Here is a 24,643-nt window from a genome sequence, read left to right as displayed (position 1 = left end):
ATCCATTTTTCAGCTAGCTTTATATACTAAGGGCCTTGGTACCTCCTACTCCGTCCGTCCTAAATTGTAGATTATTTTAGCATATTTAGATGCCTTATTTTTTGCTAGTATCTAAACATAGTGTATATCTATATAGATAGTAAAATCTATGAATCTAGAAGTGCCAAAACGACCTACAATTTGGAACGGAGGGGGTACAAAGTAACCAGTCAAATGAACCCCTCAATTTTGCGCATGTTATAACTTTTGTCTCCAGGACTTTAGATTTTCCGGAAACAATGACCTGTTCGCTTGAGATTATTTGCAGCGGCTTCGGCTGCAGCTGCATGACCAAACAGTAGGTTCAGTCCAGCCGTTTGGCAAGCTTTACTTCCTCGATTGTATAAAATCTCCTTTTTAATTGCTGCAGTAAATCAAGGTGTTTGTGGCACAACCGAACAGCCTGTTGCTCAGAATTATGCACGGCAGAACTTTAGCTGCAATGATGTAATGATGTCTGTTCTCAGAAAAAAATGCTCCGTGTCAAATCCTCACCTTCCTATTCACATTCCCCTGTTTCCTAACAATTTCGCAGTATCCTTCTCAGCTTCGAGCAACTCCTCATTATCATACACAGCACCAATCATGCCTCTCTCACCATCATCCACCTGGTCAAAATCCATCTGCTCCAGCTCTGATTCAAAATCCATCTTTTTTTTAGGGGATTTTTTTAGGGGAAATTCAAAATTCATCTGCTCCAGCTCTGATTCAAACAGTCTCTGGTTGAATCACGCGTGCTCCCTATCTCGAGGGTAACTGCAGTACATGAAAGAATACATAGAGGCACAAACTATGAACGGTACCGCTATAGCCACATACAATGCCTTGGCCAGAGAACGCGCATTCTGCCGGTCCTGGTTAATGCTCTTCCCCTTGTCATCCGGCGTGTATCCGTACACGCGTTGAGCCAAGATGCCAACGATCGGAGGCGCAAACGATGACAACGCCGCCTCTAAGGACTTGTCGAGAGCGTAGATGCTTGTTCTTGACCTCTCCGGAACGATTTCTGCAAAAATAGGACTGCACAGCGACGAGCAAGAGTTGCAAAGATCAGAATACGTTAATACCGCAATACTACACAAAATTAAGTCAAAATCTGACAGTCGGTTGTTGATTTGAATGAAAATTTGAATGCAGAAATAGCTTACAAGTTTGTGGCAGGACCGTTCCAGGAGATGAACATGCCCATGACGAACGGGACGGCGCCGTAGGCGACGCCAGTGGACGGGTCGTCGGGGAGGCCCCGCAGCATCTTGCCGCCGAGGGATCTCCCTACCCAGAAGATAGTCATTAGGACGGCGGTGTCGCCATGGCTAAAGCCGATGAGCTCGAGCCACATGGGCTCGAAGGAGAGCGCCGACCATGGGAACGAGCCACTGACACCCTGCGCCACGAAGATCTGGAACGTCGGGATCCACACCACGAGCTTGGCCTCCCTTATCATCTCCCTGACGACCTGCCGCCCGGTGGCAGGCTGCTTCTTGGCGACCGGCCTGCCGTCGCGCCGGTGGCCAGCGTCGTGGCTCGTCGAGAAATGGGGGTCCACGGCGAGGAACCAGTTCAGGGCACCAACGGCCACGCTGATGGCCGCCACGAGGTGGAAGGCGACGCGCCAGCCGGCGATCCCGAGGACCGTGGTCTGCGCCAGCAGCAGGCCGACGAGACCACCGGAGACGTGGCCGAGGCTGCTGGCGAGCTGCAGCCATCCGAACGCCGAGCCGCGCGTGCCGTCGTCGGTGGAGTCTAGCCGGAATGGCTTCTCAAGATTTCAAGCGGAGCCTAGCCGGAATGGCAGCTTTGTGATATCATTTCACAATCCCAATCTTTAGCAGAGCAGATCTACAATCCACGGCACAAATTACAAATCCCCCAAGTGCAGTAGCAGCAGAGCAAGCGCAAGTACCTGTACGAAGGTCTGTGAAACGCCGACGAGGAAGGTGGTGGCGGCCCACAGGAAGGTGCCGGCGGCGATGACGTGCGCGCGGTTGTGGCGCGCGGCGGCGTACGCGGCAAGCGGGTAGCAGGCGGCCTGCACGAGGGAGCGGCACAGCGTGAGGGCGCCGAGCCCCGCGGGCGTCGCGTGCAGCGCGGCGCCGACCTCTCGGTACACCGCCGGCAGGAGCGCCTCGTCGGCGCGCTCCATGATGGCAGCCAGGTTCACCAGCGCCAGCGTCCGCCGCCGGTCCCGGTCCTGCTGCTCCATGGTCCGCTCTATCAAACGATCACAGCGGGTGGGCATACGCTGAGGTCGTCGGCCATTTCTGGTCTCCAGCAGTAGCCGGCTAGCCCTGCGGCCCCTGCCATCTCCGGCCGCTCTAGTACTGCCCCGCCGGCGATCCGGGTTCTCCTCCCTGCCAACGGATCCTCTTCGCGGGAAATTTTATATTTCAACTTGCGTGTGCTTGTGGCGTCCGCAGGGTGTTTCTTACGGGTGATGAGGTTTTTGTAGGGCCAACATGCAAGTGAATTGGGTACTGAACCAGGCATTGTTGTTTATTACCTGTGACATATTATTAGGAGCATACTACTTTGTCAGAATCAGATGTAGACTGTGAATTGTTTTGGGGATCGTGCAATAGATTAGGACCTCGTTGCACACTTTACAATTTTACAATCGATTCCCATGTCCTTTGAGCAAATAGTTATTTCTGGCGCCGTTTCTAAGAACAGCGCTGTTGATCGTGCACGCCTGTGTCCAGTGGAACCCTGAATTTCGCTCGCTCGCGCTCAATGCATTGCAGGCGCATGAAAGCAAGGTGGAGTTGGAGCGGATGAAATCCATAAGCACTCCCCTTTCACAGACCCATGCAGCTAGGGACACAAGAGGACAATGACTTGCAAGGATAGTTGGAACTCGTTTTCGATCGGTTCCAACTTCCCATGGCTGCATGGTGTCTTCCTTGCTGCCCAAAACATGGCGCTTTTCTTTCTGAAATGGACCATTGGCCATCCTGAGCTAGAACGCCTTCAGCTCAAGAGGTTCCCGGATTCTTCCGCTGGCGATAGGGGAAAAAGAAAAGGAAAAACTGTGCAAAAGAAAAAAAAAAGAGCCGAAGTGCCCTAACAGTATGGGCCAAATAAAGCGGCCCACCTTAACAAGAATGGCCCAGCAAAAAATAAAAACTTCGCCCACCGTGGGGCTCGAACCCACGACCACAAGGTTAAGAGCCTTGCGCTCTACCGACTGAGCTAGACGGGCAAGTTGCACACGGATTGAATTTCTCTGTAATAATTTGTGGATATAATGTTAATCCACTCATAACTTCCACCTGGGAGAAACTGTTGCCTGCATCCCCACACGCGCGCGCGCACAAGAAACTGTTGCGTGCAACTCACTTCAGTTCAAGTTATAGTGCACAATCTTCTTCCTGAAGGAAAGTGCACTGAAATCTCATTCGGTCATGCTTCAAAAATATTTCACACCACAAATTTACAAGCGACACAGAAATAAGCTTACTCGTCCTGCGCAACTCTTCAACCCAGCTTCGTCAAGTTCAAACTATCCATGTATTCTCCTGCGCAAGCCTGGAAAAGAAAATACTCACTGCATAAACACAGCTGGAAGGTTTAATGCTTTGTACTTTCAAAAAACCGAATTGAACCAACCGATTGAAACTCTACGCTAGCAACCCCCAAATACAATAATTGCCTCCCAATCATTGTTAGGAGTTGGCTCATACTATACTCCGTGTTTCCTATACAATCCCAAAGTCAATTTCGCAGAGCTCTAGTAAATTATGTGGAGCTTTCTTCGCCAAATTACTCCTTGGTCACCTGACACTGCCACTCTGCTCACTGCTCAGCCTGCTGATCCATCAACGCTTTCTCATCGTCATCTGGATCAAAATCTTCCTCGCTGTACTCCATATCGATCACAGTGGCGCCATCCTTACTTCCAGCATAACAATCTACTACTCCATGACATCTTTCCAGCTCAATCTGCTGCAGCTCCGATGCAATCAGACTGTCCATTCTTGCTCTCTCCCTGTCTCGTGGGTATGTCCGGTACAACAGGGAGTAGATGAAGCAGCAGAGCAGCATAGGAATGGCGATTGCCGTGTAGAGAGCTTTGGCTAGGGCACCAGCGTTTGACTTGTCCCTGCCAACACTGCTAGCCCCAGCTCCATAGGAGATGGGGTTGTAACCATAGACATGCTCGGCTAAGAAACCGACAACTGGTGGAGCGAATGAGGCTAAGACTGACTCGAAAGAACGGTCCAATGCGTATATGCTAGTCCTTGATCTCTCAGGAACGATCTCTGCGAATATGGGGCTGTAAATGAAACAGAATCATTATTGCCAACATGCAGGAATTTCATAGACTAGCTTCTCTTTCAAGTTATAAACATAAGATGTATTCACAGTAAAAATTCAGTAAAGTACTCATGCTGAAATGGATGCCCTGTGCATACTCTGGTGCTGATCATATGTTCAATAAGAAATCAATAAAACGACAGATGAAAATGTACTTACTTGTTTGTAGCAGGACCATTCCAGGAGATGCTCAGGCCCATAATAAACATGACAAGTCCATGCAAGAAACCATAAGAGGAGTCATCGGGTAGCCCTAACAGCAATAGTGCAGCCAATGGAATAGCAGAAGCCGAGCTTATCTGTGACAGGACTATTCGGCCAGAATCCGGGAAGCGAACAGCAAAGTGATCCCCCATCTTTCCACCTAATAGCCCTCCAAGTGAGCTTGCCAATGCAAATGTTGTCATGAGAAGTCCAGTTTTGTTGTGTGTAAAGCCCATTAGCTCCAACCACATTGGGGCAAAGGATAGTGCAGACCATGGAAATGAACCTGTGACGCCCTGAGCCACAATGATCTGAAATGAGGGGATTTGGACAACAGCTTTGGCTTCTCTCACTAAATCCTTCATCTCTTCCCAAGCAGACTTGCGCAAGAGTCGCTCGCCATTTCCACAATTGAGGAAATGGGGATCCACTGCAAATAGACCCACCAGTGCACCGACTACAACACTGATGAGGCCAACGATGTGAAATGCAACGCGCCAACCCGCAATACCCATGATTGTGGTTGATGCTAGCATCAGGGAAAACAAACCTCCAATGATTGAACCTATGTTGCCTGTGAGCTGAAGCCATCCAAATGCGGCGCCACGGGTATTGTCATCAGAGCAATCTGCCACTAGAGACTGGATTGCAGGGGTGACAAGCGCTAGGCCAATACCATTCAAACCTCTAGCTACTGCTACCTGCTCAAGAACGCATTTTCATGCAAAAAAAATGTTGTAATCTTTTTTGTTCGACAAATCAATGGGGTGGCAGGATTCATGGACCATTCAAACAAGTATAGGGAGTTTTTCCAAGCAAGCACAGTGCTCAGAGGATAAAGCAAGGTATCTATATCTACATAGCTCAATACTCTTTTGAGTAACAGAAAGTTTATCTTAAGATGAATTTCACTGCATACAAACCAACGTAGCAAAATATCTGATTATATTATTTGGGATTCGATTTTGATCAATAAACAATTACATTTCACATGACAGAGAGATCCAACTGTATTTGAGTCTTTAATGCACATCAGATACTCTCGAACGAGTGTACGAATTTGGAATGCGATTAAAGGGGCATGCATATGGGCATATGGCAGTTCTAGTACACTTCACTCCTGTATTTGTTTGAGCCACATTAAATCCGTTATTTGCAGATTGCAACTGAAGCTTGATTATAATTCAGATTTATATTTCTAAAAGGCAATCAATAAAATTCCGTGTAAGTGTATTCTTCTGTTACATTGATATAAACTTCATTTGTTGCAGCATGTCAAATTTCGCAGCTAAATGTCTAAGAAAACGCGAAAACTGCACAGGATTCCTGATCAGTCTTTTGCAGCAGCAGCAAAGCACAGCCACAACCTACTCTAGCAAAAGAACTGCATTATTTGCCGAGCAACCGAAGCATATACCCATAGGATCCATCCGTACCTCCAATTTTTTGCACTATCCGATCAAGGACTGAGCAGAATTGGACCAGTACCCTACCAACTCGCGGATATTCCACGGCAAAAAAAAAAAAGGTGTAGGATAAAGTGGACCAAAACCTGGGCGAAGGTGCCGGAGACGGCGACGAGGAAGGTGGCGGCGGCCCAGAGTACGGCCCCCACGGCGACGACGTGGGCGCGGTTGTAGCGCACGGCGGCGTAGGCGGCGAGCGGGTAGCAGGCGGCCTGCACGGCGGAACGGTAGAGCGTGAGCGCGCCGAGCCCCATGGGCGTGGCGTGCAGCGCCGCTCCCACCTCCCGGTACACCGCCGGCAGCAGCGCCTCGTCGGCCCGCTCCATGATGGCAGCCAGGTTCACCAGCGCCAGCGTCCGCCTCCCCGCTGCCGCCGCGTCCATGGCTGCCGCCCGGCGCCCGGCTCGCGCACCGCGGCGGCGGCCTGGTCAGCGAAACGCTCCTGGATGGGGACTGGGGAGCAAGCAAGACCGGTGGTGTCCTCCTCCTTCGCGAGAGCGGCGAGATTTTCGTGGAAATGTTCGAAGTGGAAACGTTGGGAGCAGTGGCGTTTGGCATCGTCGTCGTCTGCCCCCGACGCGTTCGGAAAGCGGCAGCGCATGCGATCGCCACCCTTCATTGCTGGTCCAGACGATCGGAGGATTTCGTGGACCAATGCTAGCAACAGAATTTACCGTTGACCTCCCACACCGCATATTCTGCTGGAAATTGCAGGATTTCGATGAATTTTAGGCACCAGATCAGCTGTCACGCAGTGACGCTGACGTAGACACCCGTTCTACAGTGTAGTAGTTGTAGTAGTGCATAACAGCTGGTGAATTAGCTCGCCGGACTTCGCCTGCTTTGCTTCCACGTGTCCCGGAGCAGGAGGATGTTCGTCAGAATATTCAGCCCGGAGGAACGTGGCTTTTCGCAGTCGGCGCCGGCCTTCCAGATGCCACGTCGGACTTGTGACGTCACGGTATGGGCTTCCCTTCGCAAAACCTATATGGGCTTGGCCCAACTAGTAAACAACGTTTCGGACTGATTTTATCAAGCCCACCTCCTCTCAGAAGAAAATCAAGAACCGGCCGTAGAAATCCGCCCCCAACATCAGGCCCACACAGACAGAATCACTCGCTCTCCCAGCTAGGCCCAGATAATGAAGCCTCCTTCCAAAAACATAAAGAATGTCAGTGACCGTGTGACTCACATCATCATCAGGGGACATCCATTCTGCTGGCCCCACGATGTTTGGTGGGCTGCAGGGCCCGCAGGACAGAGCAGGTCCGGCGGGGTCCGGTCCATGGCTTTCAATCTTCCTAGGCCACTAGGACTGTCCTGCACTTTTGGACCTCGAGGGGGCCCAAAAGCTAGGCAGGCCCCAAACGAGAGAATCGTTTTCGGATCGGGGACTCCAAAGGCTTTTGCGAGCCGCGAAAAAGCAGCAATTGATAGGTCGGAAGAATTTGAATGTATCCTGCAGAAAGCTCCTCTCGAAAGATAGAATTCAGATTCCGCGGGTACAAATAACACTGTTAGGAATTTATACTATTCTGAGATTTTAAATGGACGGATAGATTTCTGCACAGGTACAAATAGATCTTCTTAAATATGAAAACGAGTCCAGTGTGATTGCGCCATCTATCCTTCCTCAAAAACTGTTTCTGCAAGCTGTGGTTGAAAGGGTGCTTTTGGATTGGCTTGTGGTGATGATCAATTTGTGTAATATTTTTTTTATCAAAGTCAGCAGTGAAGTACGGCCTATTTTTAGTTCCAACCTTATTTAATTCGCTCCTACAGCAAGTCGAACCTAAACATGCAAAATACTACTTAGTTACTCTAACCACTGAACTAAAAGCACTTTTACCGATTTGCATAATATTGGCAATGTCCATCTAGGCATCATCCTCGGAGACCCACGAAAGCCCCTGTAATCTTGCTTCCATTACCCAGATGATCTACGTGTGCTCTCCGAATCATGCTTTACGGCCGCCAGAAATTATGGCTTTTTTCGCTTGGGCACGTGCGGGTGCGTCCTGATATCATCTAATTTATCCTTTCGCCGTATTGCGGCAATCACGGCTGCCCGAAAGGGCCAAAACAATAAACGGTCAAAACAAACGCATGCAGCATGTTGGCACGATCAGCGTCCCATGATCACGTGGTTTGGCCTAAAAAAACCTTTGCAAACGGATTCGATCCAGGACAGCCCCGTTTATTCGTTCCGCGGTTTCTTTTTCCCCGTCCGCTCGTGTCGCCGGCGGCAGTGCTCGGCGGGCGACATGGAGATATCTCCTGCCGGCAGTGGAGAGAGCCGGCCGCCGGCCGGTGCCTGGGTGGGTCAATGCGCGCATGGTACGGACTACGGACGGTGGGGCGGGGCCGCCGGCAGTGCGCCGTGCGCCGGCCAACCTCTTCCGGTCCCTCAGCCTGCCCAACCGCCGCGCTCCGGTGGATAAGCTTCGGCTTTTCACTTTCCTGCTCCCTCTCCGCTCCTCTCGGTAGTTTCCCCAGCCTACGACGGAGTCACCGTGGTCACTCACGTCCAACTCGGAACAGGGAATGAAGCCGCGGGGGCCGTGACCACGGCGCGTGGCGTGCCGCTTTCCGCCGCAATTCTCGCGGCTGTCCGGCCGGGGTGGGGGGGCCCGAGCGGGGGACGGGAACGGGAAGCGGACGAAACGCGCGGCCGAGCCCGCGCGCCAAGTCCACATTGCCGGCGCACCGCCAGGCCGGTCGCCACCGCCCGCTGGTTTTTATTCCTCCGCCGCCGTTGGGTTAGGTTACGATTTCACTCGATCGTCACGCTCACACTAGCCTGACGCCACCGGTGTCCAGCCCGTCCCGTGCGCTCCGGACACTGTACGTGTAAACGGGGTGGGGAGCGTTAGGTAGATGTGGTCGTATGCTCGTACGTATGTCCGCCATTTTTGCAGATAAAATCTGAAAGACGTGAGAGTATCCTGACAATTCATCGACCTTTCTTCACGTATAGTAGCTGTTGTGGTAGTAAAGGGGCTTTCCAACGTAAACTCAAGCTACCCGTGTTATTAAGCCGTGTTTCAGGGTCTTCTGCCCCGCCCTCTTTCGACGTCTAGAATTTTAGATTCTAGACCAAGAGTATGATGCTCGTATCTTAAGGTTAAATAGTATGATTCTTTGTGAAATGGTGTTTGAGGTTTCTTTTCATCTTTATTGGTCAAAGCCATTGGTGAACTCTAATGAGTAGTTAGATATAAAACTCTTGAAAAGACCGGAATAAAGATATTCTTTTTAAAAAAACAAACTAACTTGGTTATTAACCCACTACCATGTTAGGCGATTGATTCTTTTTTTTTAAGAACAGGAGGGGAATTTTAATAAATAAAGGAAAGAGTTGAGTTACAAAAGTAAGAAAGAGCGAAGAAGGAATCAGAAAGACTTCGCAGGAAGCCAGGGGTTTCTAACCAAAGATGAGAGGCTAAGAGCTATTATAAGGATTGTATCCAAACTGTCATATTGGGAACCATTGTTGGTCTTGCTTTGTGCAAGAGGGTAGAAAACTCGAAGATGAATTTCCTCTTGCATTGTTGGACTGTTGGGTCAATTCCTTTGAACAACCAATCGTTTCTTACTGTCCAGATTGACCAGGTCATGAGAATCATGATTTCCATGTAGATTCTTGGGCTATTTGTAGGGATGATCAAGGCAACAACTCTTTCGTCACATGAAAACGACCCAAATGGTCCCATTTGTAAAAGAATGGAACGCGGGATTTGTTTCCCCCTTAGTTATAGCACGATAAAAGTTAACAAGGTTCTCCTAAAAAAAGTTAACAAGGTCAGGTTCTTTTTATTGAGCTTAACCAATAAGCTGGTTGATTATACATTGAAAGATATACCTAAGCAAGAGTGGATCTAGCACCGGGGTGGATGGGGCTTGAGCCCCTCCTATTGTTGCTAGAGCTATGGAGCCCTTTCTAAGCTCCTCTACAATTTTACATCTATCGAAGCTTGAAAGGAGAGACTAGAGGCAGAAGATAAATGGAAGAGCTCCTCCTAACAATATTTTTTAGAACCGCCGCTCCACCTAAGTAGCTTGCAGTATCGATCAACAAAGCAACGATCAGGCTTCCTTTCTACCCCTTTTTTTTTTCTCAACAAGCTATATAGATTGGCATATCGTAGAAAAGCAAGCGAAAATGTTTTGCGTTTCCCAGGATGATCTCCGATCCCTCCCGTTATTGCTCGAGGGCCTTTCAGAAAGTAGCAAAAGCTGCGTTGCTTTTTTGCCCTCCTTATGATGTCAACTCGTGTGCGTTAGGCTCCGCTTTGGTTCCTTTCCTGGACAAAACGTCTTTCAGGATCCACATCAGGCAGGGAACCCCCTCTTTTCACTGTCGCGCGGTGGTCTTTTGCCGGGCGAAAGGAGCGCAGCCTGATGATGGCCGCAATATGGGGCTCGTGTGATTGGGCATCATCGGAACCGGCTGGCCAAGTGCTCGCCCTGCTGGCCGGCCTCTCCGTGTGCAAAGCAAAGCCAAGGGGGTCGCGTCGCGTCCGTGTCTGGTGACTGGTGCGCGCGTGTCTTTCTGCTGGTTGCTCCAAAATATGGCGCTGATGAAGCTCGGCTGGTGACTGATGAGTGCTCAGCATCATGGTAATGTTTTCTTTTTTATTTCAGAAAAGAAAAAATATTTTGCAAAAGTATAGTGACCCCACGGCATGTCACGATGCGGCCGGGAGGCCTTAAATTTCTTTCGTCATAATCTTATAAAAGAATAATCGCCCGTGCCTGATACACACCCATTGCGGTTAAGTTGCTTTGTAAATCACCATGTCTGCACCTTGGTTCACTCGGTTTAGCAAAAGGAGAAGGTGTAGAGATTAGGTGATGGATCGTACGCGTACTGAAGCTTTTGGTCAAATCTAGCAAAGATCTGCTCCACCAATCCGTCCCTGTGCGGCCGTACCGTTGCTCCCCAACCTCCCGCCAGGACGGCCGCCTCCTGCGTAGGTTTGTTCTCCGCGTCGCTGGCCCACGCGCACGCACACGCACCAACCAACCTGATAAAAATAAAAATGCTGGCTTTTATATCGAAGAAAGAAGAGATGAAGAGAAATTCTTGGCTGCCGTCACTAATGGTCCTTCTCAGCTAATGACTTCTCGTCCAGCTGATTATATAAATCTCGCTGCGCTGGACGTTCGCGACCACAAACTTAGCAAGTCATGCGAACCTCCTGCCCCGTTTTTCCAAGTGTTTTCTCGGCGCCCTCACAGGTTTTCTCCGTGGTCCGCGGAATTCTCAGCTCAAAACCGGGTCCCGGTCAGCCACGTACGCCGCCGTCAGTCGTCCGTCACCGGTCGGCGCCGCGCGCCTAACCTCCCTCAAAAATTACCCCGGCCGGGCGTCAGAATCTTCTTCGCATGCCGTCTCCGGCGTACTCGTCCACCCATGCCGTCCGGCGTCCGCCCAACCAAACCCAAACGCTTCCCATAATCCCATCACGGCTTACGCACGCCACGGGGCACCGTGACACAATCGCGACGAACTCTTCCACCACAGAGCCCGGTTTGTTTACGCTAGGAGGGGCGGCGCCGGCGGCCGTGCACGCATACTGCCCTGGTGGACGCACGTACGTAGCCGCGTGACGCCGACAGGAACGCTTATTGCTCGCGGTTGCGCGCGCGGCTCAGCTGCCGAGCAGCCGCACGCCTTGGCGCCGGGGCCGCGGGGAGGTTCGCGCGATCCGCGATTGGGTCGCGCTCGCGCTGGCGCACGGCCGCTCCGCGTGTTGCGGATGGATCGTCAGGTTTCGAGGAGAGTCGCTTATTATTATTAATCGAGACAACGTAGGAGACACTCCAGATATCCTAGAAATTCTTAAAAAAACAAAACATCTAACTATATATTTGTAGATTCAAATCATCATAACTATGGAATCTATTATATTTTAAAAAAATTACCCATCTTGCTATTATGAAAAGGTCTAAAGTAACCTCCTAAATTTGTATTTAAATTACTCACCGCTGCTATCATATAAAATAAACTAAAGTACCCCTAATCTTCATCTAAATCACCCACTTATGCCATTATAAAAATCAATTTAAAATAACCCCTAAATTTGCATGTAAATTGCCCACGACTAACATTACAAAAATAACTTAAAGCAACCCCTTAAATTTGCATATAAATTACCCACATATCCTAATATTAAACATAACATGAGGTAACCCTAAATTTGAATTCAAATAACATTCATTAAAATATATCCCCAAGGTACTCCAATATATGATTATAAATTATCTATTCCTTACATTGTTTATATCGAACGTAATAATTAAGGTATATACACAAGATGTGTGTCACTATTTATAAATATATAGAGGAAGTGATACGAATATATATTTCCATGTTAAAAATATAGATCAAACATAGGGTCCATTCAATAAATTCAAGCACGTTCTTGCGATGAAAAGTGAAAAAAAGAAAGATTCTAAATAAATGAAGATTAAAATTTTATAGAGTAATTACTAACTAAAGTCTACCACAATCGAATGAAGATAATAAGTATATTCCTATATAAGTATTATTTTAGAATATTTAATAAACTAGATAAAGCTTAAGGTAAATTTTTATTGTTATCTATGTGCCCTCATATTTTTAATTGGAGACTCTATATCAATTCTCACAACATGTACTAGCAAAAAAAAGATAAATACTACAAATTCTCACAAAAATCAGAAACATTCAGGCATCAATCCTGTAGACTCTAATAATCATAGCCATTGGTCTATTACGTTTTCAAAAATATTATCCAACCTATCATTATGGAAATATTCTAAAATAAACACCTAAACTTATATCTAAATTATCCATCTCTACCATTATAAAAAAATAATCCAAAGGAACCCCATAATTTTCATCGAATTATATATACATATTATTGTGAAAATAACTTAAAATACCCATAAACAATTTTATCAAAAATACCCACATATGTTGTTATTAAAAATAACCTAATGTAAGCATCTAAATCTTAATATAATTATCTGCATTTTCATTATAAAAAATATGCAAATACAAACAAATATATGATTATAAATTACCTATTTTTATTATTGTTAATATAAAAATACTAAGTTAAGGTATACATGATGGTGTTATCATGTAGAAAATTTGTAGACGTATGGGAGGAAGTCATGAAAAATAATTATTTTCATGTTAAACACAATGTATGGAGGTGCGATGCAAAATGAAAAAAAGAAAGTATTGTGAAAGAAAAAAATTATAGAGTAGTTATTATTCAAGTCAATCAAAGCTGGAAAAAAAATAAGTACACAATATTGTGCTACAATATTTAATAAATCAGAGTTATAGGTAAAAAAATGATTCTTAGCTTGGGGTATAACTTTTAAATAACTTTCTAATACAATGTCTTTTAAAATTAATTGTCCGTGCGGGAGCATGGGTCGATGAACTAGTTCAGGTAAATTGGCACTGCTCCTTGTTCTATCGAGAATTGACGGTTTTGTACTCGAGCAAACAAGAGGTAGAATTGACGAATCAAAACTGGATATAAACAAACCGGTATGGACGAAAAATGATGCTTTCATGCTTGTATCCTGGAGGGAGCTGTTGAATACACAAATGGATGGCATCACCTTGGTCTCGACTCTCTATATGAGTCTATGACTTGCTCGTGTCTAATCAAGCAGGCTCAATGTGTAGCCTCACAAAACGTGGACAAACGTTTTGATAACAGATCATATACATGGTATACTTGTGACCTATAGATTGTGATAAGGGACACACATATAGAGGGTTCAAAGAAAAGGATGAGGGCCATGGCACCACGCTTGGAAGGCACAATTGGAGCTCACAGCGTCATTTGGATGACAAGGTAATAAGGCACATAACAATGAAAGTGACCCAAAACACAAGAACCGGCCTATGCCTCTGTGTCACGTTCTTAGCCCAACGAGGAGCTATATCTGACGGACCTCACAAGTGGCATTCAAATTCGATAAACATATTAGGGAAAGAAAATGATCGAATTCGCATGGCACCAATTTTTCACATTTTGATTCAGATTCTAATACGGATATTCTCACATGTGAATGTAAACCAACAATTCGAACTCAGATTCACGTCCAAATTTCTACTCGATTTGGAATTAGAATATCAATTTCCTTTATGAGTGGTCCTAAAAGAATAAAATCATTACACAAGTACGTAGTAAAAGTACAAGTATTAACACATGGAGACAAATATAGCTTGGAGTCAAATAATTAAATATATGAAAATCAATAAAACTATGAGTATACAAATATTGTATGAAGGAATAAATAAATTAAATATACAAACAATACTTTATTTGATAAAAATTATAACATTTAAATTATCATGTATGAAAATTAATTAAGCTCAATGGTTACATTATCGGTAATATTAAATTAATATCGTTAGTCACTATTCATAGAGATAACTTGTGTTTCAGTGATGCACATCATTTACGAACATTAAAATTAACATCATTTTCATTAGACATATTGATAACTTTTAGATAGTTCCGCAAGGTGTTTATTCTTCACGACAATGTCAAATATTCCATTTTTAAAATATAAATGTGCATTCCAATAGTGCAAAATCCTGGAAAATGGACTCAGGTTTGTCCAATTTAGTGCCATATTATAATAGCGTATGGATACAAATATTCATATTAATGTCTTAGCGCATACATATATCAAATAAGTGGGTATTCCCATGGACACGATACGGGCTACATAATTTGAGTAAACAAAAATTAGCGTACCAACTCTTTTTTTTCCGAGAACTTGCTTGAGTAAGAATTCCATTAAGAAGAAGCAAGTTTTAGAACGCGCACGACCTCCTACAGGAGAGTACAAATAAATTCTTTGAGTGAGGTCTAATAAACTTTCGCAAAGATTAGAGCGAAAGTTTAAACTCTTCGAGTGAGGCTAATAAAGGTTCAAAATCCCGAAGACAAGCAGGCATGGAGCATGGAGGCGGGGGGCGGAGTGGAATCCAATCATCCCGTGGCAGGAAGACAAGTGGGGTTCCTGGACTGTCCGCTGCTCCTAGCTCGGACAGGCATTGCCGTGAGGGAATAATTCCGGATGACGTCGCGCCCATATCATGGCTCGCGGCTCGCGGTCTACGAGGCAAAGACCGGTCGGCCGGAGATAAAAGACAGGGCATTCTCTGCACCGGTCGCCGTCGCGCGGCCTGGCAACCTCCCTCACGAGCTCCAGCTGATCTGATCGACGGACGACGGGTGATGGGCGGGGGCGCGTCAATCGGATGGACGAGGGGTGGCGGACGTGACGAGCGCGCGGCCTAGACCGGGCCAAACGGGCAAGCCTGACCACCGATCGGGGCGAGCACAACACCAGTCCACCACAGGCCACTGCCTGGTCGACATCAGCGAGCATTTCCGCTGCAGCTACTACTAGGATTGCTACGGCCTGTCGCCCGTCGGGCAGCTCTGCGGGCGGCAGGGCCATCATGCCAGCCTTGACCAGGTCCTGCCCGTGCGGCGTGGCGTGGCAGGCTTCGGCTTGTCGGGCTGTAGAGTCGCATGTGCTGGCGACTGGGCACGTTGCATCATTTTCTGCGCGCGCCCGCAGGCCGCTGGCTCCTAGTACGGCGGCCGCATGCTCCTGGCCGGCTCGCCTCGGCCTCGCCATGGTTCAATGCTCTGCTCGCTGCTGGGCGCTGATTCGGGACATGGTTGTCCCGTTGCCAGTTACTCACTCCAGACGGCGCTCCTCTTCCTGTTGATCGAGGGGCCGGCAGCCCGGCACGGCGCTCGAACATGCATGCGGCGGCGACCGGCGAGCCAGGCCAGGTGTGCTGGGGGAAGGGAATCAATCGTTCGGCCGGGAAGCAGAGAGCAGGCGCGCAGCAGCCGGCGTGACCGATGGTTGCCGTGTTGCTTCACGCGGTGCTCGCTGCTCGGCGTCTTGGGGGGCAGCCGCTGTGGCTCCATCGATCGTACGGAGCAGCAGCGCCAGACCAGCCGGCCGGCCGGCGACGGCAACACCCTCGTCTGTCCCCTCTCCGGGTTGGCACGCCGTACGCATCGTACCCCGCCGCGCGCGCCTGCTCAGCACGGGCCTGGGCAGGTGCACGTGCCGTGCTGCGTCGCGCCCGCCCAGCCCAGCGGCGGCCGTGGCTGACGCGGGGGGCATGCCATACGCGCGGCGGCTCTTCAAGAACAAGCGTAAATGGGAGAGCCGCCGGGCGACCGGACGGGGTGAACAGGTGGCCTCGGGCGGACGCCCTCACGCCCAGGCCCAGCCCACGCCGTTCTGGCGGCCGTGTGCGCTGGCCGGCGAAGAAGGCACGGCGGCTATCAACAGCGTGCCGACGGAAGTACCATCTGCTTTAACACAGGGACGTATACATGAATGTGATTTGCCAAGCAATTAAAGTGCTGGAAGGAGTAGTGCGAGCAGGCTACAATTGGAATGAAGCTGCAGCTTCAGCGTTCTTGCAGGAGCAATCATCGCCGCCCGTCCTCACAATGCCGACGCCAATAAAGAGAACTGCAACTGCAACTGCAACCCCTTCTCCCTGGCGCTGCCCTGGCAAATTGGTGACACGGCGGCCGGCATTTAATTGGGCACGGAAACTATGACGGCCCGGCCCCGGCCGGCGGTCCGTCCGGTCCGGCGAGCCAGCAGCCACCAGCTCGAGCAGGACAGCAGGAGCAGTGGAGTGGCCTGTGCCTTGCCGGCCAGACTTCCGTTCCGGCTCTGAAAAGCCCCTAAACTTTTGGGTTTGGCTCGAAATTTGAGGTGGCCAGGATCAGGGTCCTGTGCGAGAGATCACCCTCATCATCACCTCGGCAGAGCGCAGCAAGCCAGCAACAGGGAAGAGAGAGAGAGAAAGAGAAGCAATGCATTGATACAGCCATTGTGGAGAGAGAGAGGGGGGGAATAGGCATCATTGCAGCAGAACAGAGTTATTCCCCTGCAAATGGGCGACCATGATGCCAGCAAGGGGGTTCACATGTTACCACTAGCCTACACGACCCCGAACCACACCAGAGCAGAGGACACGGTGAAAGGAGGAGACGGATCTGCGGACTAGTAGCTTGCTAATCATGCCGTCCTTCGTTGCATCAATCAGATTTCTCGCTTTACATCTGGCTACGGCCATTAGGGTTATATAAGGGCGGGCCCCCGGTTGGTTTTCGTCAGGTAATCACTGCCTGCAACCGATTCCAACCAATGCAGTGGCTAATCATCTCGAGGTAATCACTCGCTCATCCAACCTTCTTCTCAAAAGCTGCACCCGCCCTAATGATAGATTAGCTTTATTTACTTGTCAAAAGAAAAAAAAAACAAAGGATTGGTGTCACTTTCATGACAGGTAACCGTAAAAACTTTCGCTAGAATATTGCGGCAACACGTTACCGCTGATGTAGGGGATGCACGCGCGACAATGTGAAACCGGATGATTTCAGAGACATTAGCTTATGTTGGTGATCGTTTTAGCAACATTTATTTTTCTGGGAGAGAAATACGTACGGGTGACGTACAGATGGACGTGAACCCTTGAGAAAGAAACTGAGAAGATAGCGAAGATGGAGAGGGCTACGTATCCCCAGTTCCCCACCAGGCAATACTGTTAGCATACAAAGCCTTGTACAGCGAGTGTCAAAACCAAACAAAAGAAGGGGAGAAAATCTCAATCAAGCAATCAAGTGCAGAGATCAAACGCAATCTCCTCTTGAATGTAAATCCAACGCAGCTGACAGCCCCCCATGGATATGAACGAGAAAAAGTACCTGTCCATCCGAGTGCAATCAAGTGTAGGGAAGGGGGGACACATGCAACAACTGGTCTGGCTGCTCACCCCACACCCCCAATCTCCCTCTCGCACCCCCCCTCCCCCCCAATGGCCCAGAAAACCACATCACATGGTACAAAAACCTTGGCACGGATTAAAAAAGATCATGCCGTCCCGTTTCCCTCTCTCTCCCCTCCGTCCTCCATCCATTTCTCTTTCATCAATGGCGAGGAGGATCCCGGGTTGATTAAGGCTCCGTTTGGATCCAGTTGTGGATTTTGAAATCTAGATTTTAGATGGATTTCTAGAATCTAGATTCTAAGCAAAATCTGGACGGTGTTGTTTGGATCATAAATTCCAAAATCTGATTGTATAGTAGCTTGTTGAATAGATGTCTTTTATGCCCTTGCTACCCAAAAGAGTGGACAATAGCAGATTGGATAATTATCTAGAAGGTTGCTAGGCAAAATGGTAAAATATGCATGCAAAATCTGGTAGAATCAACTTTTGAGCAGCTTCTAGGATTCTCAAAATCCAAAATCTAGATTGTAGAATCTGGGTCAGAATCTGTCATGTTTGGAGGGCAATCCAGATTCTAGATTTTGGATTTTGAGAATCTGATGTTCTCCAAACGGGGCCTAAGACCGTGACGGCCCGTCACATGCTGCGATCTTTCTTTAATGCCGTGCGAGGCTAAACACGGTCAGCTCGCGGGAGGTAGAGGGTACGCTACGGTTGTTGGTCTCCTCCTCCGACCCTCCCCGCCCCCGTCCCCTCCCACCAATCAAATCCGTCGTCTTCTTCCTCCTCCCTCAACAGTCCCTCCATCGATCGCCCTCACGGTGGCCCGGAGTGGAGTGGTTAGCGTTAGCTACTTGGCTCCCATCGAAGAATCGATGCGAAGCCGGTAGGCGACTACCGCCTCTGATCGCTTTCGACTTTTTGTAGCAAGCGATCTCTCCCTGTCTCCGTCCCCTCTGGAGTATGTAGCAGTTGCAGCTCGCATACACTACGAGAAGAGTATGCGGTTTGGTGAGCGACGGTTGGGACCGGTGGAGCAACTAAATTCGCATGGGGGGAAATACTGCTTGGGGCCGGAAATCTCGCCGCCAATCGCTGCCGGCCCGCCGCCGGTGGGGATTACTTGTTGCACTCATGTTGGGGACGGATCGGAGGGCCCCGGGATTACGCACCAGAAACGGAGTCGGCGAGCCAGATGGACAGCAACTGCTGCTTCGACTTGTGGACAGTGCCGGGGACATGACGCTGCTGGGGAGCACTAGAGAACAAGAACCAAGCAGCTTGCTTGCTTGCTTTCGGATTCGAATTGCATCATGCCTTGCCCCCCCTCTCTCTCCTAGCTCTCTCTCTCTGGGGAGTACGGTATCTTAGCATGAGACACTATTTCATTCGCACGTCTAAATCGCGTGCGATTGATTGAAGAATCTAGTGAGATCGAGCCGAGGCAAGATGGTGATGAGGTTTTTAATGTACAAAGGGGCTACGAATAACTGCCTCAGGAAAGAAGTGATTAATAACAAGTAACAAAAGGTGTAAGGCTAAAAAGGCTAATCAGACATTTGTTTGTCATGCATGGCGGATTCGGCTTGGTTCGTCTCACCGTAGCCATAGCAGCTCACAGGGTGGACGCTCCGGTGCATGGTCGGCGGCATGCATCCCTACTCCGATGTACAAATCCACGGGTCAAGGCCGTCGCCTCGCCCGGGCCGGCCGCGCGCACCGGCGCCGCCGTCCGGTGGCTTGTCAGCGCTGGCCGCAGCTGATGACGAGGTGGCCGCGCCGGTGTGGGACGAGTAGTTCAGCTTGCAGCTGCCGCCCGACGCGCCGGCCGCGACCACGCCCGATAGCTCGTCGCCGCCGTGGCCGTGGACGTCGCTCCTTGAGTGGTGCAAGTGCAGCCCCTCGGAGCCCAGAAGCCCGCCGTGGGCGAGGCCGTGGCTGCTGGAGCCGACGCCGGCAAGAAAATCCGACGGCGACGGCGTCGGATCGTGCAGCCGCGACGGCTGCGCGAACCCGCCTGCCGCGCCAAAAATGGACTGCGACGAGGTTTGCGAGTCGAGGAGGTTCTGAAAGGAGAGGTAGCTGCTGGCGTCCTGCTGCAGCCTGAGAAGCGCCGAGGACGTCAGCTGCTGGAAGGCGTCGCCCGCTCCGGCCGCCGCTGTCGGGGCGGCAGGGTTGGAGGACGCCGCCGCGGTGGTGCCCGCGCCCGTCGCCGCATTGGCATTGGCGGTGCCGATGTTGGACGAGGACGGCGTGGACGACGACGACGACGACGTCGTGAAGGGCGGGAAAGCGGAGGGCGCGGTCGGGAGCTTGTGTGGGAAGGGGCGGAGGAGGTACGGCGGCAGTGACGCAGCGGCGTCCGCGGCGGCGGCGCCGGAGCGCAGGGAGGACGGCGGGGGGAAGATGTGGTCGAAGCGGGTGCGGAGCGACACGGTGGGGCCCCCGAGGCCGACCCCGACGCCCGCGCCGAAGGGCGGGGACGGGATGCCGGTGAACTCCTGCACCATGGCGCGGAAGTTGGAGGTGTCGGTGGTGAGCACCGTCGTGGGTGCCCGCCGCGACGCGCGCGTCCGCTTCCGCGAACCCCTCGGCGGCTGCGCCGGCGCGGGCGCGCCCATCCCGGCCCCCTGCCCCTGCGCTGCCGCCACGGCCGCGTCAGCGCCCTGCGGGCGCGCGCCCGCGCCCGCGCCCGCGTCGGCGTGCGCGACTCGCGGCGAGGACGACGAGGGAAGACCCGAAGCGCCGGCGAACGACCCCGACCATGCACCCGCCTGCTGCTGCTGCTGCTGCTGCTGCTGCGGAGGCGGCGCGGACGTGAACTCCTGGAGGCCGAAGTAGTTGCCGTGGAGCGAGAACGCGGCGGCCGAGGGGGACGGCGACGGGCGGAGCAACGCGGAGAGCGGGGATGAGTCGGCGCCCCCTCCTCCTCCGCCCCCGCCCCGCGAGTCGAACTCGTCGTCGCCGCCGCTAGACGACTGGAGGCTCCCGCTGTTGCCGGAGTCCATCGCGGCAGCAGCAGCTCCCCTTCCGGTTCTCCTCCTGCTCCCCTTGCCGGTGGTGCAACTCCCCAGAAACCAACTACCGCCACCACAAGCAGCTAAAAAGGGCCGGATCTTTCACTCCGGGACTCACTGATCCAGGAGGGACGAGTGGCAGGCGCGGAAAGAGGAGAAGCTTTGGGACGGACCGGCGACGTGGTATAAAAAGGGAGGGAGAGGAGAAGAGGAGGGACGGAGGGGAGGAGAGGGCGCCTGCTTCGCAGAGCGTTCCCGCAAAAGGGGCGGCGACTGACTGACGGCTGGGGGAGGGCCGGAGGAGGAAGCTAGCGCTCTGGCCTGGTGTTGCTGTGCGGGAGTGCGACCTGGCTGGCCGCGAGCGCGTGCGCGGGGTTGTGTGGTTTGGTGAACGGCGTCGTCGTCCCGTGCCCGGCCCAAACCCATAGTCGCCGGGGAAAAGGAAAAGGAGAGGGGAAAGGCTGCGTGCGCGGCAGCTGACGGCGGGCCCGCTGGCAGCGATCCACAGGTTTGTTCCGTCTGCGCCACTCGCGGTTTGTCCCCGGGCCCCTTCCAACCGATCGGCTGACCACTGTAGCATGGTTGCAACGTACGCCAATGATGTGAACAGGGTGAACAGTGACTGTAAGCCAGCTGCAGCAGCGTATCGGTGCCGGTAGACAAAACGTACGTAGTTGCTCTGCAGTAGCTACATACTGAGAGATTTGTTCCACTACCGTGTGGGTCTATAGGCCATCAGGCCCACAAATCATTGGACGAGTTCCACGACAGTCCTACATGATATTAATGTAATATTATTACATGGCAATCTTACGTAATTTTAACTTTTATGGAACTTACAAATTATTTGACTAGCTATTGGAGATGTTTTCGACACCGTGACGGTCCTGAGTTGTGTGGATAAGAGGGTACTTCCATCCATATTTTTCCCTCCCCTTCTCTCTTCTCTTCACTCTTCTTCTCCAATGTGATGCATGTTTCGTCGAAATCATGACTATAACTTGTGTCTCTTTCGCGAACCTTAGCGGACCTATCTCCCTCTAATATCCCATCGTGGGAGCTTTGTGATATCTATATAATGGTCGCTAGATGGTGCATTGATGAGGAGTTGACGACCACATATATGCAGATTTTCGAGGTGCACGTGGGGATGTTAAGGTAGCGAAAGCCTTACTTGAGTGCTATTGATACCGCTTTACTTCTTGGCAATGATTTTAGACCTAGTCTAGTGGGATGATTTGCTTGCTGTGCATATGATTTTCATCCAAATTTTTCTATTTATTTTAGTGGTGTATGGTTGGATCATGTTTTCTTTTAATGCCAAATAACAATGATTCTATCTTGAGTTAGAATTCGAGGGGGCTAGGTGGCCAAGTGGACGCTCCTCGGAGGATATGCCATCCTATATCAACCACCATTATCGCCACCTCAGTCACACCATAAACTACATTGCTGAAGTCGCTGCCATGACCATACCGAACCGTTTAGTTGCCATTATGTCCTCTCATTACTGGTATCTCTATCTCTTCCCTGCCACATTATCATTTATCTCCTAAGACAGCTTTCGAATATCACCGGTTCTTGCCACCACTGAACTCTAGTGCACACCTGATTCTCACGGTCTACATTTGCTCTGGTTGCAAATCACACCTTAACCTCCTTGGAGGTGCACCGGAGTTGACATCCTAAAAAGATCATCAAAGTGTCCTGTGATTTGTGAATATGGTCGCAAGTCTCCATAAGTAAAATCCTTATATCCAATAAATTATCATTTCATAGCAGCTCCGTTCGTATTGTGGCGAGAAATGTTAATCTAATTAGCATGCTTATTTGTAAAAAAAACTTGCAGGTGTTTCAATAGCTACCGCGTGCCTCCAATGATACGTATTCTAATCCCACTAACATGTGTGTGCCCGCATTGGGATCGAGAGATTCCGCGGGTGTGCTGAACAACTGACCATACGTCCAGACCAGCATCGATCGCCCCGCGCGGCTCGGAAATTGTTAAGGCGCCGACGACGAGTTCCATGTCGCGCATGCGGCGCACGCTGCGCGATGACCGAGTTCTCCATCGCCGAGGACGCGGCATCCACGATCGCGATGCCCGTGCGCACGAGACGCTCACACGAGATCGTAGTCCTCGCTGAATCTCTCTATTCACAGATCGATCGACCGCACATCTGCGGCAGGCTGGCACAACCGCCAGCGCCAGGCCAGAAGCGTACGCCCCAGGGTGAACTCGCTCTCGCTCGCCAGTCGCCACGCGGGCGTGCCGAACAAACGAACGTGCGTGGCCAGCCACGTGAGCCCGTCTGACGTCCCATGGTCGTCGATCAGGGACCTGAGCTGCGATGGATGCAGGGGTTGCATGCAGGTGCAGCTACGCCACCAAACAATAGTTGAGCGCAGGTGTTTGACCGTGAAGAAGTCACTGTTCACACTGCCCGCAGCCCCTGTTTGGAACGAGGACACGTGCCACCGGTGTACGTGGGAACTCTCTTTTTCCATCACAAGTTGCCGCCCGTCGCCGTGATACAGCCGAAAATGGTGGTCGGAGCTGGTAATCAAATTTGGTCGCACTAGACCCAAAAAAAGAAGAATATGGATGCACTTGCAGAGTTGCAGTATACTATTCCAGCGGAATGGCCTATGGGGGTGGTGGCAAACTGATGACCACTGCTCATGGAGTTTGGTTAGTCCTATGTATACTCCTATTATCTCTGAAACCATAAGCCATATAATCCAGTAATAGAGCTGCCTTCTCTGGAGCAAGAGCAACCGAGCAATGGCTACCTTTTGTGCTTATTGCACCCGGTCAACTGACCAGTATGTGAAAGATGTCTTCAGCCCCACGTAGCTACCACTACCTGCAAGGGGACGGACGTTCCTTCCGCGGTAAAAAACAGCACTGCAACTCTATTTGTTACTGGTTGGATCAGAGGTCATTAACCCGAGCCCGTAGGTTCAATCACTGCCGGTGCGGGTGCGGCTAACCATTCCGATCGCGAGGCGTGTCGCGGCACCAAAGTTTGACTCCTGCTAGCTAGTCCCGCGTTAACGTCGTCGGTGCAGCGAGATGACCGCCGCGACACGCACGAGACTCGTCAAAATTACTGGATGGATAGAAATAGAATATGCGGCCCGTGCTCTCCCGTGCGTCCCGGTCGGTCGGTCGGTCAGCAGGTTCAGCACGACCCGTTGCGGACGCGTGAAAAGAATTCTTCTAGAACTTGTGACGGCGATGGATGGTAACGGTGGTCAATGGTCGCCGCTCGCCGGGGCAGGGAGAGGGCGCCCTTTCCTCGGCGCTTCGGGGGGCAGCCGTCAGCCGTGGGATCTGTACCTGTCTCGCACCTCGATAGTTTTCTCCGGTTCCTTTTCACATCAGAATCAGATTGGAGGAATCTGCTGCCACTTGGAGGTTCATCCTTGGCATAGTTTTATCCGTGACGACAGAAACTCGAATGAACGAACCATTAGCTCTCTGGTTTGCAATAAAGGTAACTCTTACGTACAAGATCTAGTATCTAAATAGACTAAAAAATTTTAGAAGCCTTCAGAGCTCCACCCCTCCTAAAACCTCCTAAAACCCAGCCTGGACCTCCACTGCCCCTCATTTATTGCCCCCCTGTGTGCCCCTGGTTCGTTCATTCGAGTTGCTGTCGTCACGGATAAAACTATGCCAAGGATGAACCTCCAAGTGGCAGCAGATTCCTCCAATCTGATTCTGATGTGAAAAGGAACCGGAGAAAACTATCGAGGGTGCGAGACAGGTACAGATCCCACGGCTGACGGCTGCC

At 50.6% G+C, this 24,643-nt stretch overlaps 2 protein-coding genes, 1 non-coding gene and 1 pseudogene across 5 annotated transcripts; all 4 read right to left on the bottom strand.

Moving 5' to 3' along the window:
• Positions 1-485: 485 nt before the first annotated feature.
• On the bottom strand, positions 486-3,096 carry LOC101774674 (annotated as a pseudogene).
• Positions 3,097-3,165: 69 nt separating this feature from the next.
• TRNAK-CUU lies at positions 3,166-3,238 on the bottom strand. The gene has a single exon. It is a non-coding gene; the product is annotated as a tRNA-Lys (tRNA).
• A 1-nt stretch (position 3,239) lies between these two features.
• On the bottom strand, positions 3,240-6,594 carry LOC101757627 (hexuronate transporter). Of its 3 annotated transcripts, none has more exons than XR_214663.3 (4): positions 6,110-6,594; positions 4,513-5,258; positions 3,497-4,312; positions 3,240-3,422 (listed from the first exon to the last, which is right to left on the bottom strand). XR_214663.3 is itself a non-coding variant. In XM_012843376.2 (3 exons), exons 1-3 carry the CDS (start codon positions 6,404-6,406, stop codon positions 3,832-3,834), a joined length of 1,524 nt encoding a protein of 507 aa, XP_012698830.1. In that variant the 5' UTR covers positions 6,407-6,594; the 3' UTR covers positions 3,431-3,831. The 3 variants fall into 3 exon arrangements, 1 of the variants encoding a protein (XP_012698830.1); XR_002676591.1 differs by having other exon boundaries at positions 3,240-3,407; XM_012843376.2 differs by lacking the exon at positions 3,240-3,422 and having other exon boundaries at positions 3,431-4,312.
• A 12,599-nt stretch (positions 6,595-19,193) lies between these two features.
• On the bottom strand, positions 19,194-21,526 carry LOC101757235 (fibroin heavy chain). The gene has a single exon (XM_004956626.4). The coding sequence runs from the start codon at positions 20,832-20,834 to the stop codon at positions 19,485-19,487; it is 1,350 nt and encodes a 449-aa protein (XP_004956683.1). The 5' UTR covers positions 20,835-21,526; the 3' UTR covers positions 19,194-19,484.
• Positions 21,527-24,643: the final 3,117 nt, after the last annotated feature.

The sequence above is a fragment of the Setaria italica genome, chromosome II, assembly GCF_000263155.2.
Source record: "Setaria italica strain Yugu1 chromosome II, Setaria_italica_v2.0, whole genome shotgun sequence".
In the NCBI taxonomy this organism is placed as follows: domain Eukaryota; kingdom Viridiplantae; phylum Streptophyta; class Magnoliopsida; order Poales; family Poaceae; genus Setaria; species Setaria italica.
The sequence above is the reverse complement of the archived record's forward strand: the minus strand, read 5'-3'. Positions and strand labels throughout refer to the sequence as shown.

Excerpts from the sequence above, each read along its gene's own strand:
- LOC101757235 (XM_004956626.4), bottom strand. The coding sequence starts at position 20,834 with ATGGACTCCGGCAACAGCGGGAGCCTCCAGTCGTCTAGCGGCGGCGAC.
- LOC101757627 (XM_012843376.2), bottom strand. The coding sequence starts at position 6,406 with ATGGACGCGGCGGCAGCGGGGAGGCGGACGCTGGCGCTGGTGAACCTG. Across the intron at positions 5,259-6,109 it reads TCTCCGGCACCTTCGCCCAG|GTAGCAGTAGCTAGAGGTTT; the intron begins GTTTTGGTCCAC and ends GTTCTTGAGCAG. Across the intron at positions 4,313-4,512 it reads AATGGTCCTGCTACAAACAA|CCCCATATTCGCAGAGATCG; the intron begins GTAAGTACATTT and ends TTTCATTTACAG.